The sequence below is a fragment of the Chroicocephalus ridibundus genome, chromosome 1, assembly GCF_963924245.1.
Source record: "Chroicocephalus ridibundus chromosome 1, bChrRid1.1, whole genome shotgun sequence".
In the NCBI taxonomy this organism is placed as follows: Eukaryota; Metazoa; Chordata; class Aves; order Charadriiformes; family Laridae; genus Chroicocephalus; species Chroicocephalus ridibundus.
Window position 1 is genome coordinate 121,981,926 of NC_086284.1, and position 16,126 is coordinate 121,998,051.

General features: G+C 36.3%; 1 protein-coding gene across 3 annotated transcripts in view; it reads right to left on the bottom strand.

Annotated features, from left to right (window-relative positions):
• NECTIN3 (nectin cell adhesion molecule 3) overlaps nucleotides 1-16,126 on the bottom strand; it is a 70,459-nt gene that overhangs the window by 30,572 nt on the left and 23,761 nt on the right. For all 3 annotated transcript variants that reach the window (XM_063349155.1, XM_063349148.1, XM_063349164.1), the window contains exons 2-5: nucleotides 12,434-12,772; nucleotides 7,600-7,896; nucleotides 4,715-4,832; nucleotides 1,691-1,842 (exon numbers count right to left, since the gene is read on the bottom strand). In XM_063349155.1, the coding sequence (XP_063205225.1) occupies nucleotides 1,691-1,842; nucleotides 4,715-4,832; nucleotides 7,600-7,896; nucleotides 12,434-12,772 (906 nt within the window). The remainder of the gene's footprint in view (nucleotides 1-1,690; nucleotides 1,843-4,714; nucleotides 4,833-7,599; nucleotides 7,897-12,433; nucleotides 12,773-16,126) is intronic.

A 16,126-nucleotide genomic window follows, 5' to 3' on the forward strand; every position in this document is an offset into this window, starting at 1 on the left:
TTTAGTCTGTTAGCCACTAACATAATTTGAATGATAGCTTTATACTTTCACACATGACAGTCATGTTAAAAGGCATGAATTCTACTTAGAGCAGATCATATTCATAGAACTGACAACTTGAGAAGCGATGGACTCGAAAAAAAAAAAACTTGCCCCCTTCTTACAGTTAGAATAGGGCTCAGAACAGAGCTATACTCAGAAAATATCAATACAGTTAAAGCATAGTTGAAAGTTACATTCCAAGAGAATGTTTCATCCTATGTAATGATGCAATTCTAATTTTATGTGACTTGATACATCTTGAAATGTGACACTCCTCATAACTGTTTTGAGACTGTTACAGAGCCATGAGTTCTCCATAAAGGAAGCATTAGAACCAAGCATCCAAAAATAACTTCTCACATCAGTGACTTTTGTGATAATTTACAGCACTGGAGTCTTTTAATAGCTAGAATTTTATGTAATTTTAAAGTTCTGTTTACATAGAACTCCACTGTCTTGGAGTATTCAGAAGTTTCCAGTTAACTTGCTTATTAACTAATCAATTAATTACAACTTACTAACTTTTCCCACAATGGCCTGCAGATCAGTTTTGTCAGACTGACTGAAACACCATTCCTTTTCCTAAATATGCAAGTAACTACCAAATACAAATTGACAGATGTGGCTTCAAATGTCCCATACCTTCAGTTTCAGTCCTAGGTTTTCCTTGTCATCTCAAGCCTTAAGTGTTCATATTTAGTTTTAAGTTATTATGAAGAAGTCATCTATGTTTCTTTCCATGTAACTGGCCAACATGCCCTCTGATGCTTATTCACATTATGGAATAACTGAGGTCAAGAACTTAAAGAGCCACAGTACCATACAACAGAATGAACTTTTAATTTTCATGTCTGTTATTATTTTCCTTACAAAATTAAAATAGATGAGCACTTACTGATCAACCTAGGATTAGCTAATTTAGCTAATCCATCACAGAAATTTAGAGAGCTTTTTCACACTTGTACAGCACTGTTCACATATACCCTAAGTCATGCTGTTCTTTCACAAGGAAAGTGTCATAGTAAAACTTTAATCACATTGCGTTAATAGATATGAGGACATTTTCCAACGGCAGAGATGCTAAAACAGACAGAAATTTGCCATATTACACTAAGGAGATCAGTTAAGTGCTCTGCATGAGATACTTTATGATTACTGGATATCTGCATCCCGAGAAAAGATGACAACAAGTAACTGGAGTACAATGCACGCGTTCAGAACATAACCCTAACTTCCTTAAAGTAGAGCATCTTTGACTTTCCTAAATATACTTGCTCCCCTCCCACTAATATCTGTTTTTTCAATTTATTACAGACAAGGTACTGTTTATTGCAGTGAATGTGTCTTGCCAAAACACAGGTTAACACTGGAAAAACAGAGTTCACCTACCAAGAGAAAGTAATCATCTCAGAAGCACTACAAAAACTACTTCAACCTTAAGAATTTCCACTGTATGTTGCTGTTATTGAAGAGTCAGTTTAATTGCAAGTTATACTGTAGCTCTCAACTCCCTACTTTCAGTTGCTTTTCATACAATTAAAAGACTTAAGTATTTTATGCACCAAATGGCTCTTTAGTTTGCTATTTCAACTATTGACCAAATAAATTCTGAGGTAACATACTGTCTATGCTGTGAAGTAAGGCTTACCTAGTATGTAGATAGTCTTCTGATCACTTCTCTGACCAAGGGAATTAGTCACTTTACAGATGTAAGTCCCAGTATAGTTGTAAGTCAATGGGCTGCTGAACTGCAGAGTATTGTTGACAGATAGCAATCCTTCAGGCCATTGTCCATCCAATCTAAAACAAAACCGTTAGTTATATTTCAACTGTGAATCTTTACAACTAAAGTTTAAGTAGTTTAAATAATATTTGCAAATAGTGAAAAGTTCACTCTCCAGACTGTGCTCTGATGTTGTCAGTGGGCTTTCATTGGATATTCTCAGTGTCCACCTGAACTTTTAATATTCAATTTCTGTGTCAAGTCCTTTAAATGTCAAATCTGCTGGCACTAGCAAGCTGTCTACAAAAAAAAAGTTACTACAACTAAGAAAATATTATTTCAAAAGAACTTGGAGGAACAATTCAACTCAAACTCTAAGAACTAACAGTCAAACTAAGATGCACTTATACTGTTGTCAGGATTATCTGCCTGTTCTTTTGCATCAAGTTGAGCTATCACAATAAATTTTTGTTTTCTGTCAGTACGCACTTATTTTACAGGATGTTTTGACTAGGATTTCCAAGCAAGAGTTCAAGCAGCTGCTTCTCTCTCAACCTGCCTTTTCTTATCTCCCATCACTTTTCCACCTAAATTACAGCACTGAAACCAAATTTGGTGCTTAGTGATACATTTGGGGAAACTGGTTAAAAATTGTTTCCAATGAACTGGCTTTTCCAAATCTACCATTTCCCTGTAGCATTCTACATGTGATTGCAGTAACAACTGTGTAAGCACAGGGAAAGGGGAAAGGGCAGAGGCACTGGAACTGCCCATTAAACACCTGTATAATTGCATGCCATTGCATCCCATTTTGTTTTTATCTAAGTATCTATTAACACCTAAGCAGAACTAAATCAATATTCAAACACATGATCACCAGATCTCAGTCTCTTGGAAATATTTAGCAAGTGCAATTTTATAAATAGTGTCAAACAAAAAAGCCACTCCTGACACTTCAAAATAGGAACTCCAATGGGAAAACCACCCACAGTTAACAGTAAACATGGTCTTCAACAAATGTAGGTTCAAGACAACATTCCCATTGCTTTGCTAACAGTGATTATTGCCCATAATTTCTTCAGCCATATGAAGTTTGTAAGTGATTAAGCATATACTTCATAATTCACAGTACCAGAACTATTTATTTCAAGAAACATTATAATATAGTCGATTTGTTTTAAGGCTCTATTCTAATGAATTTCTCATATGCACAACATTTAAAATATTATTGACCATGAAAATATTAGTATCTTAGCAAATACAGAGCCACCTTTGCTTCCAAGGGATAAAGATTTTTTTGGTGTAGTAGTTCTAGAAGCTATTATCATTTGAAACCGTTAAAGATAGCACACAGTTTCAATACAGCTAGTTCCCATTTCCTTAAACATTCAAGTACCCTCATTTTGCATAGAATTTTTCCCCTCTCGAAGTTCATAATTCACCAGTATTACAGCTTCTTGGATGGGTTTTGTTGTTGCTCAAACAAAAAATTACACTAGTTTTATTACAGAAAATTAAGCTTTTCTTGTAAAAGTTGGTTCAGTTTTAACGTTAGGAAGTTTAAAATTAACCTCTGAAGCTTGAAGTGCTTTGAGTATATTTAAATATGTATATTTCTTCTGGAATTGGAAATAGAAGTTGTATTGATTAGTTCTTACATATGTCTCAAATTCAACTCAGAGAAGTGAGAACCCAGTTTATCTGAAGAAACAAGCAGTAATGCTGTTGAGAGCCTGGCATGCTTTTTCAAACACAGGAAGTTTTGTGTGTTGAAATCTCATCACACTGAATTTGAGCTAAGCATGGGATGGGGATGGCAGCCTACTGTAGCACATAAGTAAAGCATAAATTTTACTAAACGTACTTTAGTGTAGCCATGCTATTCTGACCAGAGTTAGCTACAATACTGACTTAAGATTTCAATGTCTGCTTTTAGGATTGAGTCAGTTATAGTAATGTTTTGTTTCCCTGTGAAACTGCCATCAAACAATTCCAAACTCATCAATACAGCATTTTCAAACCACATTACGACTACTGTTCCTATATGCTAAATTGTATCTACCATTGATAAAGTAGGGAAATGGATTCCAGCTTCACATCAGTGAATATTCCTGTGATTTTACCAACAGAAGCACTGTAACATAGCTACATAACTTTCCTAGTGACACTGTAAATTTTATTTCCTTTTTTTCTACAGGCAACAAATCAATTTAAAATACCTGGATTTATTTAATTCCTTTTTTCTTCACAGGACAGATTTTGATCTACGCTTGCTTTTATTGTCTTTCTCTGTCTCTTGCCCAAACTACAGCCTTGGCTGAAAAAGCCAAGTAAATTTGAGTAGGGCCCACCCAATCCATATATTCATGAAATGTGTCTGTTATGTTATGTAAGAAATTTTTGTGGATTTTTTTTTTTAGGCATATATTCAAGACCTAGTTTCCATCACTACATTTATCTGTCTTGGCAACTACTTGAGCACTTTTGAAAAACATGACAAATTCTATAATTCAGTAAGCAGTATTTGCCATCTCAACTGTAATTTCCAGATTTTAAAATGCAGATACAGAAAAGTCTGTTCAAGTGTTTACAATATACTTCACATACTAATAAAACAGACCTAATGAAATGATAGTTGGATCTCTACTACACTTATTAGGCTTTGCTCTCTACTGCAACACACAGAGTTTAGTCTACTTAATAAAGTAACTACAAAAGATTTTATCCTGAGAGTAATGACAAACAGTTCAGGCTTGTAAATTTAGAAGATATCCACTCACCCATACTCATACATACACATATCTAGAATCCTCCTTTTAAAAGGCTGGATAATACCATTACAACCCAATACAAGTCCCATACTCCCTGTTTTCAAACCAGGTGTTTACTGCGAGATATGAGATTATACCACTTTAATCATGTGGCAAGCCCCTTTTTATAAATATTTACCTGGTCCATGTAAATTCCATAGGTAATGGATTTGCATCAGCATTACATCTGAGCTGAACATTCTCTCTTCCAATAAACCAGTTTCCATCATAGCCAGTTACTGAAACCTCTGGGGCATCTAACAAAAAAAGATTTAACCTATCAACAACCACAATATTTTATTTGAACATGAGCTGTGTGCAACGGTCAACCCAGTGGAACAGAAGGTGTTTTTTGGTTTAAAGTTTTGTTTTGTTTTAATTTAAAAACAGCAACAAAATACACAGAGAACACCAATACAGTACCAAGCTATAGCATAATATGCAGTAGTGGATTAGATGGGGAAGAGTAAGTTGTTTTAATTGGTGCAACTGTCCCACTGTGTGGTTTCAGCAAATATACAGCACTTTGGACAAGTGAAAGGACTACAGAAGGAAAGAATCAGTTTGATATTTTTTGGAAGTGAGGAATGGTAATTTAGAGCTACTTCTCACTAACAAAATACAGCAAAGGATCAGAAACAGCGTTTTGAGAAGGCAGGTAATTAGGAAGTCATCAAAACCTTCACAGATGCCAGTTAAGAAGGTTAACAATTACCCACTGGCATCATAATGTAGAATTATGTTCTTATGGCTCTAAAAAGCAAGGAGGCCACTTAAGATAAGCCAGAGAGACCTAGCTGAAATATTCAGAACCCAGAGAACAGAACCACCAGTATGATCTGGTATAGCCTCCAGCAGATACGGAGTAGGTGCAAAAGCTGTAAGCATAAGGGAAGACTAAAGGAAGACTAGGAGAACGCAGACATAGAATCTCTGCGTCTCACTTGCTGCAGTGTTGTTTACTCTACAATTTTGTTAAAAGTTCTGAAACATGCCTTAGCACTACTTTCATATAAAAATAAGTTTAAGACCAACTCGCGCCCTCATTTTACTTTAAATATAGAACTTCGTTCTCTTATTCACTGTTTGAGACAATAATGGGAACAAATAATCTTTACTTCTATTTCCGTATCAACAGCATTTTGGTCTAGAACATCATTTCAACATTGACAAAATAAACCAGCATCAATCACTATTTTATGCCCAAATATGTGATTCTTTACCAAACAGACCAAAATCAAACCCACAAGAGATTCTACTCAAAACAAAATAGCAAAGTTTACTTTTTCCAGCCACTACATTTCTTCTAATTGAATTGACAGACTTGTATGATTTAGGAAATTTAAAGCAGCACACAGATGAGAGAATATTAAAGGAAGAAATTAAAAATACCTCATTTTGGTCATGTATGCATTGTCTAACAAAAAATAATTACATGCCTAAAGCTTACTTGTCTTAACTGGTTTTAGCTAAGCAGCACTGTAAGTCATCTCACTTCCTATTCAGGTGTTTTAAAGTCACAAATTTGTTGAACAAGCCTGGTAAAGGTTTGAATGTTCAGCAATCTGAAGCGGAACAACAAGTGTTAGGAATGTATATATTCTATTCTTGTTTCCTTATGCAAATTAGACTGGAAAAAGCTTAGCAAGTAATTTGAAAATAACTTACTGACCCCCATAAGACCTACTTTCAACTTGTCAACTCAAACATCAATCTTCATTAGAATTCTTTTTTAATACTGCTGAAATTGTAAGACGCTATAATCAGTTTATGGATCAACTGAGTTTGTTATTTTGTCTGTAATCTTTTCAAGGTTATATATAAAAATGAAGAATGCTTACATATGAGCCAATACCCAAAACAAATCGTAGAAATATAATGGTATTCCAGCTTTGTGATTAGATGTAACCAAGCCATGTGGTGTGGCTGACAACGCTGGAGGGTAGGGATGCCATCCAGAGGGACCTGGACAGGCTTGAGAGGCTGGCCCATGCAATCCTCATTAAGTTCAACAAGGCCAAGTACAAGGTCCCACACATGGGTCATGGCACTCCCAGGCATAAATACAGGCTGGGTGGGGAATGGATTGAGAGCAGCCCTGAGGAGAAGGATTTGGGGCTGTCGGTAGATGAGAAGCTCAACATGAGCTGTCAATGTGCACTTGCAGCCCAGAAAGCCAACCACATCCCAGGTTGTATCAAAAGCTGCGTGGCCAGCAGGTCAAGGGAGGTGATTTTACTCCTCTGCTCCTCACTGGTGAGACCTCACCTGGAGTACTGCATCCAGCTCTGGAGTCCCCAACATGAGGACATGGGCTTGTTGGAGCAATTGCAGAGGCCCACAAAGGTGATCAGAGGGCTGGAGCACCTCTCCTATGAGGACAGGCTGAGAGAGCTTGGGTTGTTCAGCCTAGAGAAGAGAAGGCTCCGGGGAGACCTTACAGCAGCCTTCAAGTACCTAAAGGGGCCTACAGGAAAGATGGGGAGGGACTCTTTGTCAGGGAATGTAGCAATAGGGCAAAGGATAACGCTTTTAAACTGGAAGAGGGGAGATTTAGATTAGATATTAGAAAGAAACTCTTTACCATAAGGGTGGTGAGGCACTGGAACAGGTTGCCCAGAGAAGCTGTGGAAGCCCCATTCCTGGAGGTGTTCAAGGCCAGGCTGGATGGGGCTTTGAGCAGCCTGGTCTAGTGGGAGGTGTCCCTGCCCATGGCAGGGGGGTTGAAACTAGATGATCTTTAAGGTTCCTTCCAATCTAAATCATTCTGTGATTTTATGGGGGGGGTTTTGGTGCATTTTTTTTGGTTTGCTCCCCCCCCCTTTTTTTTTTTAAATACAGAGACGCTAGGATTCTACTCATGCCTGACTTATCTCTTATCACATGCTTTCCCATACAGTTTTAATTTCCCTTTTTTTCATGAAGGACTAAGTGATTATCTTGTTCCTGTGGAAGGTAACCACCCTCTTTATCAGTGTATATAAGATATATACCAAGTTAATAACTACTCTACAGAATACTTACACTGTATGTCCAACACATGAGGGTATCTTATCTCCTTTTCCAAAGCAGGGTGCCTCACAATACAAGTTATACGCCTTCCTCTTGCAAATCGTGTTGGGACAATCATATACTGACTTACAACTGTCACCGTTTCATTTGGAAACAAAGTAGAGCTGGATTCCATTTCACCAAGACCTCCTTCCCAGTCAATCTCTGCAGCAGGTTTTCCAGTGGCTGCTGTACAAGTGGCTGCTATTGTCCTATTTGCACCATCTATTAGAGGGTTTGGTCCTTTCGTTAAGCTCACAACAGGTTCAACTAGGGAGGAAAAAAAAAAGTAAATTTAAACAAGAAAGACTCCATATCTTTGAAACTGTTCTTATGTAAAAGAGTTAGACAAGATCTAATCCACTTGCAAAAGCCCGTGATAATCAGATATCCTAGAAATAAGATCACGTCATGTATCAGAGATGTTAGCTCTGCAAAGCTTTGGCCTGCTGATACTGTTCACCTTTGTCCACTCATTAAAGTTTAATGCTGCTCATTCACTCATCAATGAGTTGACAGGGAATTCCAATATGTTTAGGTTCAAAACGCCAACTACAGTGCTCCAGTTGCAGTGTCTGACAACAGACAGCTTAACATATTTGGTTGAAACTATACTGTGATTTTTTTAAAAAAAAAGCTTAGATTCTGCTGCACTTTCAAGCGTTATACTTAAAGTATTAATCTATACTTTCAGTTTGTGTCATTTAAAAGCCACTTAATTCTGTGCTTTAAGACCCAACATTAAGAGTTCAAGCTTATGTTGATCAGTACAATACAAATTGATTCCACACTGAAAAGGGCAGTTAACGTCTAAAAAAAGGTACTTATATACACACATTATAAAAAAATCTAATATGTACACACAAACATACATAATATACATAATTTTTATATAAAATTTGTGTATGTTTTTGATATACAAATAAATTGTTTCTATATATAAATAAAATTATGTCTATATATATTCTTGTAGATGAATCTGTATAGAAGTAAAAAATTTGAACTCAATACTATGTCCAAGACTCAAGAAATCTGCAAGTGGAAGGATGTGACCTTCTTGTAAACCTATTGTTCACCTTAATTTTAGAGGCCTAGAGAACACACTGTCTTCTAAAAGGAAGCTGACTTCCTGATGCACAAGTCTACTGTTGAGGCCTATAGACTGAAAGTCTTTAAAAAAAATTCCTTCTTATTTAAGAAATCTGTTTCGGCCCTGTACAAGCCATCCACTACTTGCAGCTTAAGTCAGAAATGCCACCTGGTGCTTCAGACACAAACCAAGCTTTTGCTTTCTAGGATGGCCTATCATCAATACTAGAAGACGTGTTTCCGAGTAGCATACTAGCCTATTCCATAATCCTTGTCTTTTGATCTAATAAGGCTATCAGAGTCCTCCATAGTGAAGTCATCAGTACACACCATAATACTTCAGAATTCACCTCTGTGGACCAGCCCTCACTAATCACAAAGCAGACAACTCTTGAAACTTCTGTGCCTTTCAGTATCCTACAAGGAGGAGAAGTTTAGTTCACAGAACTTCTTTCCAAGAACTTGAAAGTTACCCACATATCTTGAAATGAAATAGAGCAGAGTGCACAATACCTGGCAAGATACTTCTCCGGCTACCTACGCAATAAAGAGATAACTGAGCAACAAATATTTTCAGCTTGAGTGAATTCAGAGCCAGAATCAGATTTTGATTGCTTTCTGCCTAGTCTAACACTGGTCGTGTCTGAAGAAAGCTGTTTATTTGCTCAATTACACTAAAAAGGAAGGCAACTGCTAAATGGATAACCTTAAAAAAAAAAAGTATTTTCTGTTCAATGCTTAAAGAATATACCTCGTTACCAAAGTGAGGGTTTGTTTTTTTGGGGCAGCTACTGAGAGTGGATTATTTTCTATTTTGTTTCTCTGAATGACTACCCTCTGTGATTTGTCAGTGACCCTACTGTACATAAACCAACAGCAGGGTTTTTCCACCAAGTCCTACATTCAATCTTCTAGACCTGAAGCATCTAACAGAGCTTCTTTCAACATTTGATTCCCTGCTTTTCAACACTAGCAACAACTAAAGCTTTCTGCAATAAACTTGGATATTTGAACTGATGTACATATGAATTATTCTATCATCCAAAAAAAAAGCCTTTGAAACGTAGCATGGAGAACCTGGCATTATGTAGCTTTATTATTTGACCCACAATTTAGTTCCCTCAATTTAACATAAATGTTACTGCCTTGTTCCCCCCAGATCACTAGCAGTAACCTTTCAAAGGCTTCTGTGGTATTCCTGAAATGCAGAAGTAAACACCCAAATATATATTTAGATAAAGACAGTTATTTTTCCTGTATCCCCCCTCAATCTCCATTGCAGTGAAATCAATTAAATTAGCAGCTATCATTAGCTTTTCATGACAGAACTTATAGACCCAAAACACTTCAGTTGGAAATAATTTCATATTCTATTCCTTTGGATTTTCGTCTGAAAAAAAAAATACACAACTCCAGAATTTTTCCTCTACTCCTTTGTGAAGGGATACATAATTCAACAAGAGGTCTTAAATAAGGTAGCAGAGATGTCCAGACCCAAAGCAGACTACTCAAGTACACTGCTTCACTTACTGTGCTTTTAGAAAAAAAATGTCTTGAAGTATAAGTGATAGTAGCCAGATAACAGAATATGGACTCACTTACATTTGTCACAAAGATACAAAGCTGAACTATTCCACACTAATCAACTTTATGAAATACACTTATTACCAGTTAATGTGTTTTGGTGCTTTAGGGTTTTTTGGGTGTGGTTTTGTTTGGTTTGGGGTTTTTTTGGGTTGTTTTTTTTTGTTCACAAATGGTTAGACTTCTACATCACATCTTCCCATAAATCATGATTCTTGGACTACACACCAACTACAACATAACCAAATAGCCACATAGTAAAAAGTGGAAAGCTATTGCTGTTATGATACTTATTTCTACAGCATATCCTTCAGGATTACTTTGTCCCAGCAACTGAAGCAAAACCAGCAGAAACCCATCTACTTGTTCTCCAGCCTCTCTAGCTGTCTCATTCATGGATTAAAATAAAGATATCTCGTGATTGAATCCCTAATTACAAAGGGCCATTGGCATCTCACCTTTCACATTGGGAAACAGTTTTTAGAAGGACAGAAAACGCTCTCCTTAGGCCACAGAATATAGGTAAGTCCAACAGAAGGTTGGCTACCCAGATGTATGTGCAAGCCAAGCAGCTGCTAACTAGGACAGAAAGGCATCACTGCAAGTAGTAGTTGGGTTTTGCAATTCAGAGATTGATATCAAGTCACTGAGAGGCTTACAACTATCAGAAGCATCTACATCACCAACTATGAAGAGACCTATGATCAGGACCACTGTATGCCTGACATACTTTATCTATTCCAACTGGAGTTTTTGACAATATGAATCTTATCAAGCAAGTTGCAGTCCTTCTACATTTTCAAATGCAGAATACTAAACACACAGGCCATACATTTGCTTTCCAAGTTCCTCCTCATGTTCTCCATAAACCTTAAATTTGAAGGCAAAATAGATCCAACTACTAGTGTGATCTGAAAAACAACATATTCTAGAAATAGGGACTGACTAGAAGAGATAAGGAAAAGCAGTAAGAACCTCCCACTGTATGCTGATAAAGCACAATAGCTGAAGCCTGAAGTCAAAAGACTGCTACAATAGCCACTTGTAGTACAGGCAGAAGACAGGTGGAAGAGAGCCATAAGGCTATATGCTTTGTATATCACATTGAACTTCTCTGGTCAAGTTACTTGTTTCAAATTGGATTAAGCCACTTATTTTGATGCGTTTATTTTGCCCCACCTTGTGGTGAAAACCAGTTTACATACTGTGCTAAAGCCACCTGATTAATCTCATAGTATTCTGCTACTGTAGAAAGCAGATATCAAAGACCAAGAAGATCCTAAAAAGAACATTTGTTTACACAAATAGAGTCATTGAGAACCACCTCATCTGTAGAAAATATCACTTGACTACTTGCAGTGGATATAGAAGTAGCTTACTTTCTTATAAGAAGGTATAATACTGTAAGGATGGGACAAGCCTATGTGGTTTCAGGACAGAGTAATAATTTTACCTCATACTACACTACCACCTAAGTCTACCTGTGCTTCAGTACTAGTCCTTTTTGACAGCAATACTGAACAACCTCAACAAGATAGACAAAATTATTTTAGGTGAAAAACGGAGTTTATATAAGCTTCACATTACAACTACCCACTAGCAGTCAAGGGCTTAAATTGTCTCTTTCTTCCTACAACTCCCAGTAGCAGCCTGGGCAGTTTTGCTTTACATTTATACTGTGCAAAGAACAATTTACATCACCAGCTCCAAGCAGCTACATTAACTTGTATTAGCAACAAATTTATGAGGGAATTTAGGCAAGGTGAAGGCTAAAGCTGTGTTTGGCAGCTTCGCAGAACACACACAGAGGTCCCTAGTATCAACATTGCCAGGTACAAGTTCTAAAGCACTGTCCAAATGTTTAGATTACCACAATGACTAAACAGGAAGTGCTTATTTATTTTTAGTATCTGGAAAAATCAAAGAGCAAGTTCTAAAGAAGCAAGACACAAAAGAAAACTCAATTAAGTTAGTAATAATACCAAGACATGTGTTACGAAAGACTGGTGAATACACTTTTTTTGTACTGTCACTGAGTTAAAAGGTAAAACGCAACGTATTAGTAAGTTTGCAGAATTTCACTAACAAACTTGTGCCATTAATGTCACTTTCTTTCATAAAGAAGTTGACTTACCTAGTACTGTTACAGTTGTTGATGACTGAGTATTTCCAAGTGGGAATGTAACTGCCTTGCAAATATATTCTCCTGCATCAGAAAAGCTTACATTTTTCAAGATGATTGTTGCATCAGTAAGTGAGTAGTTTTTAAATGACACTCTTCCTTGGTATTCTCCTTGAACAGATATTCCATATTCGGGATGATGAACAGCAATAGTCTGTGAACTTTTACCGTGTATCTTCTCCCAAGAAACTTGTGCTATTGTTTCATTTACATCAATTATGCATTTCAGTGCAACCTTCTTCCCCCAAACTGCTGTCACATGTGGATCAACAATTGGTCCAGCTAAGGCACCTAAAAATAAAGCAATTATTAGTTGGTACACAAGAAGGTTATGCCTTTAAGTCTTCACGTTGAGCCTTCTTCAGTAATTAGCTTGCCTTTCCTCAAAGAGAATTCTTTCTTTCTTCTGAATAACCGCATTCAAGCTTATTCACAGCAGTGTGGAAATGTTATAAAAGCATGCTTTAAGCAGAAACATCAAAGCTAGGTGTAGATCAACCATTCTTCAGAGAATACTGCCACTAATACATAACTTCCTACAAAAGTGACCTGATAACTGTGTAACTGGTGTATCAATCTTTTGGGAATTTAAACTAGATATGAGCATTGTGTGCATTGAGATTTATTGGAAAAAAGTCATCAGACATAGCACTTTAGCACTCTTATTACTGATCCAGAGCATCAGGTAAAAATTTAAGTTAAATTACTGCACTTATTTCTACTTTCAAAAGATAAAGACTACTAGTCAAGTTAATTTAAGGAGAAATGCTTAAATGAAACTTCTATCACTTACCATACCAGTAACTACATAAAAAGCAGAGCAACAATTAAAAAAAAACACAGACCTCAAACCCCCACGTACTCCTCCATCTTCACAGTGACAGACAATCTAAGAATTCAGTATCCCAGTTTGCAAAAAAGACATGTACCATCATACATATGCAATCTTTGTTTAACACAGTAAATACGCAAAAGTAGGTATAAGCCAAATGTTTGCTTAAGATCCAATGTATTCCCTTTTAATACCTAAAACACTTTCCACAGCAGCAACTGCATTCTGAGCTCAACATTTTACACCACCTCCTTTCGAGAAAGGAAACCCACCAGAACAAAGCAGTTCATTAAACCACAGGATCACAATTTGTTTTGCCAAATAGATGCTCCATCAACTTCAATAATTTGTTCTCTTAGAGTAAACTAACATGATGAAAAAGAATCAAAGTCTTAGCCCACAAGAAAAAGTAAGAAAAAGTAAGAAAAAGTCTTACTTTTTCTGTGCTTAAGTTTTAACACAGCCATTTCAACTGCTCTGATTTTCTCTTCAGTTATCAAATCAGTACTCAAGCTGTTACTGAGGAAGTTCACCCATGGAACAATATTCAAGTCTAAGTTTTAGTAGCCCCATTTTCAAATGCACGAAAAGGTCATTCAGCTTGAGACATTAACTGCCTTTTCAGTCAACAAGTTCCCACAAAGGGGAAACCATGTGTTCAGGAAAAAAATTCAATATATGCTTTTATGTACGAGTCCATTGTTGAAAGCTCTCCATTTCCCATGAACTGATTTTTTCAGTGTTCAAACTATAACTAAGTCAATGTATTCACCTAAACAAGCAATTGAAAGATTCAGCTATGGATTTCCTCAGTATAAAACTACCGACTCATGCCAATAGTATAAAAACATTCAATTGCACAAATAAATCAAACTAAGCCAGAACTTTATACCAAGATTGGTGATATGCCAGTCACCGAGAGGTGAGGGGGGAAAAATAGCCAGAAGACTAAAAATAGAATGAATACATAAGTTTCATATACAGAATATCTACCATAACTAAACCACAAGTAATGAAAGAACATTGTCTAGTCTTCTCATGCCTCTTCAAGTAATACGTACTGTTGAAAAAGACAGGAAAGAGGGCAGCCATTTGAAGACTAACTGAAATGCACAGAGTTCTGCCCAAACTTTGTCTCCACTTGCCATTGCTACATTTAAGCATGAGGTAGAATGCTCCTTAAAAAGTACTTAACTATTGCCTTCTACCTTATATCTAAATAAGGCTCACTAGTTACATTTCTGCACTGTATTTCAGAATATAAAGAATATACATATTCTGTGATGTCGTTTAAGTAAAATACCTTACCTTTGTTCATAAATCAGCAATTTGCAATATTTAAAGCTACTGAATCTTAACCTGTATTGAACTATAACAAAGTGATCAACTGCATAACTCCAACAAACTTAGTACAGAAAAGCCCTACAAGTAAACTTATGCAAAAGCTGCTTGGACTTCTGGGAAGGTAATAAACTGAACTGGAAAAATCATCCTAGCAAGTGGGACACACAAGCTGTTTTATTTCCTTTTAATTTTTTTTTTTTTGACAACTCAACTTCCAATAATTAGAGGCTTTCGCTAGTCAACTAACAGTTATCCCTTTTTTTGAAGATGTGAAAATAAAACATTTTTTTCCACCAACGAATGCTTCTAGCAGTTCATTTGTACCATGAGAACACTGTGTTCTCAAATGAATAGCATGAATATTTTCAGAAGTCAAACTTTTTTATTGCTGATACTTTCAAGATTTACAGTTTGAACTGAGTAGGCTTCAAGCATATATAAATATACATACACACACATAACATTTGCAACTATAAAATATTAATCAGTTACATCTTATTGTTCATTCACCTTCTACAATATAGAAAGTAGAGCCAATAGATCATTACACCAAATTTTACACATTTATCTCTGATACATGTTCAGACTCCAAAGACAACTCATCTACGCTAATCATTTAACTTGAACTTACATATAGTTTATATAACAATATATATACTTCAAAGTGTTTAAAGTCTTAAAAAATACTTTAAAGCTCAAGCGAGAACAACCACATCCTAGATTTGCAATAGCATCTCTGGTTTTAATCTTCAGCGAATTATCATTATTTAACTAACTTTTGGTTGCTAAATACTGAAGCTAACAGTTCAAACTAGCAAGTTATTTACTATGCTGATATTCAGAGCTCACCAAGACTCAGGACTCAAAGATAGTTATTTCCTTTGACATAGGCACTTCCACTCAAGAGTGAGTATTTTGCTCTAAGATTGTACTTGAATAATGAGTAACAGCTACATGTCTACTCCAAAATAAAGCTTTGGAGGCTTGCATGCCTCCAAATGCATAAGATTCTAAAGAACAAAACATTTCAAGGCCACATTATTCACTTGCTTAACTGATCCAAGGTACTGATGTGTAGGACACATTTATGGTTTTAATAAAGCCTAGCTCTCCTCTTGAAATCCAATACGGAAATATGACCTTTGCTTGCATTGTCACAATACTGAAGTCCTTGCTTACCATTCTCAACATCCCTTAAGGAAACAATTTGTATTCACTTACTAATCAAGATCTTGTTTTGTAACTTCTCAAGGCAAAGACAGCATCATGGAGTTTTCTTACATTTTTCTTTAGATTCGACAAAGTTTTTTGGATCTATTTTCCCTTTATTTTTTACTTACTTGGAAGACAGAAAAAAACGCTTATGTCTTTCCTCTCATTTCCTCACTCATGTGTGCTCTAACAGATTATATGTTCCAACATGTCTTTGAAACATGGAATGAGGTTCTCACATATGCCACTTAATTGAG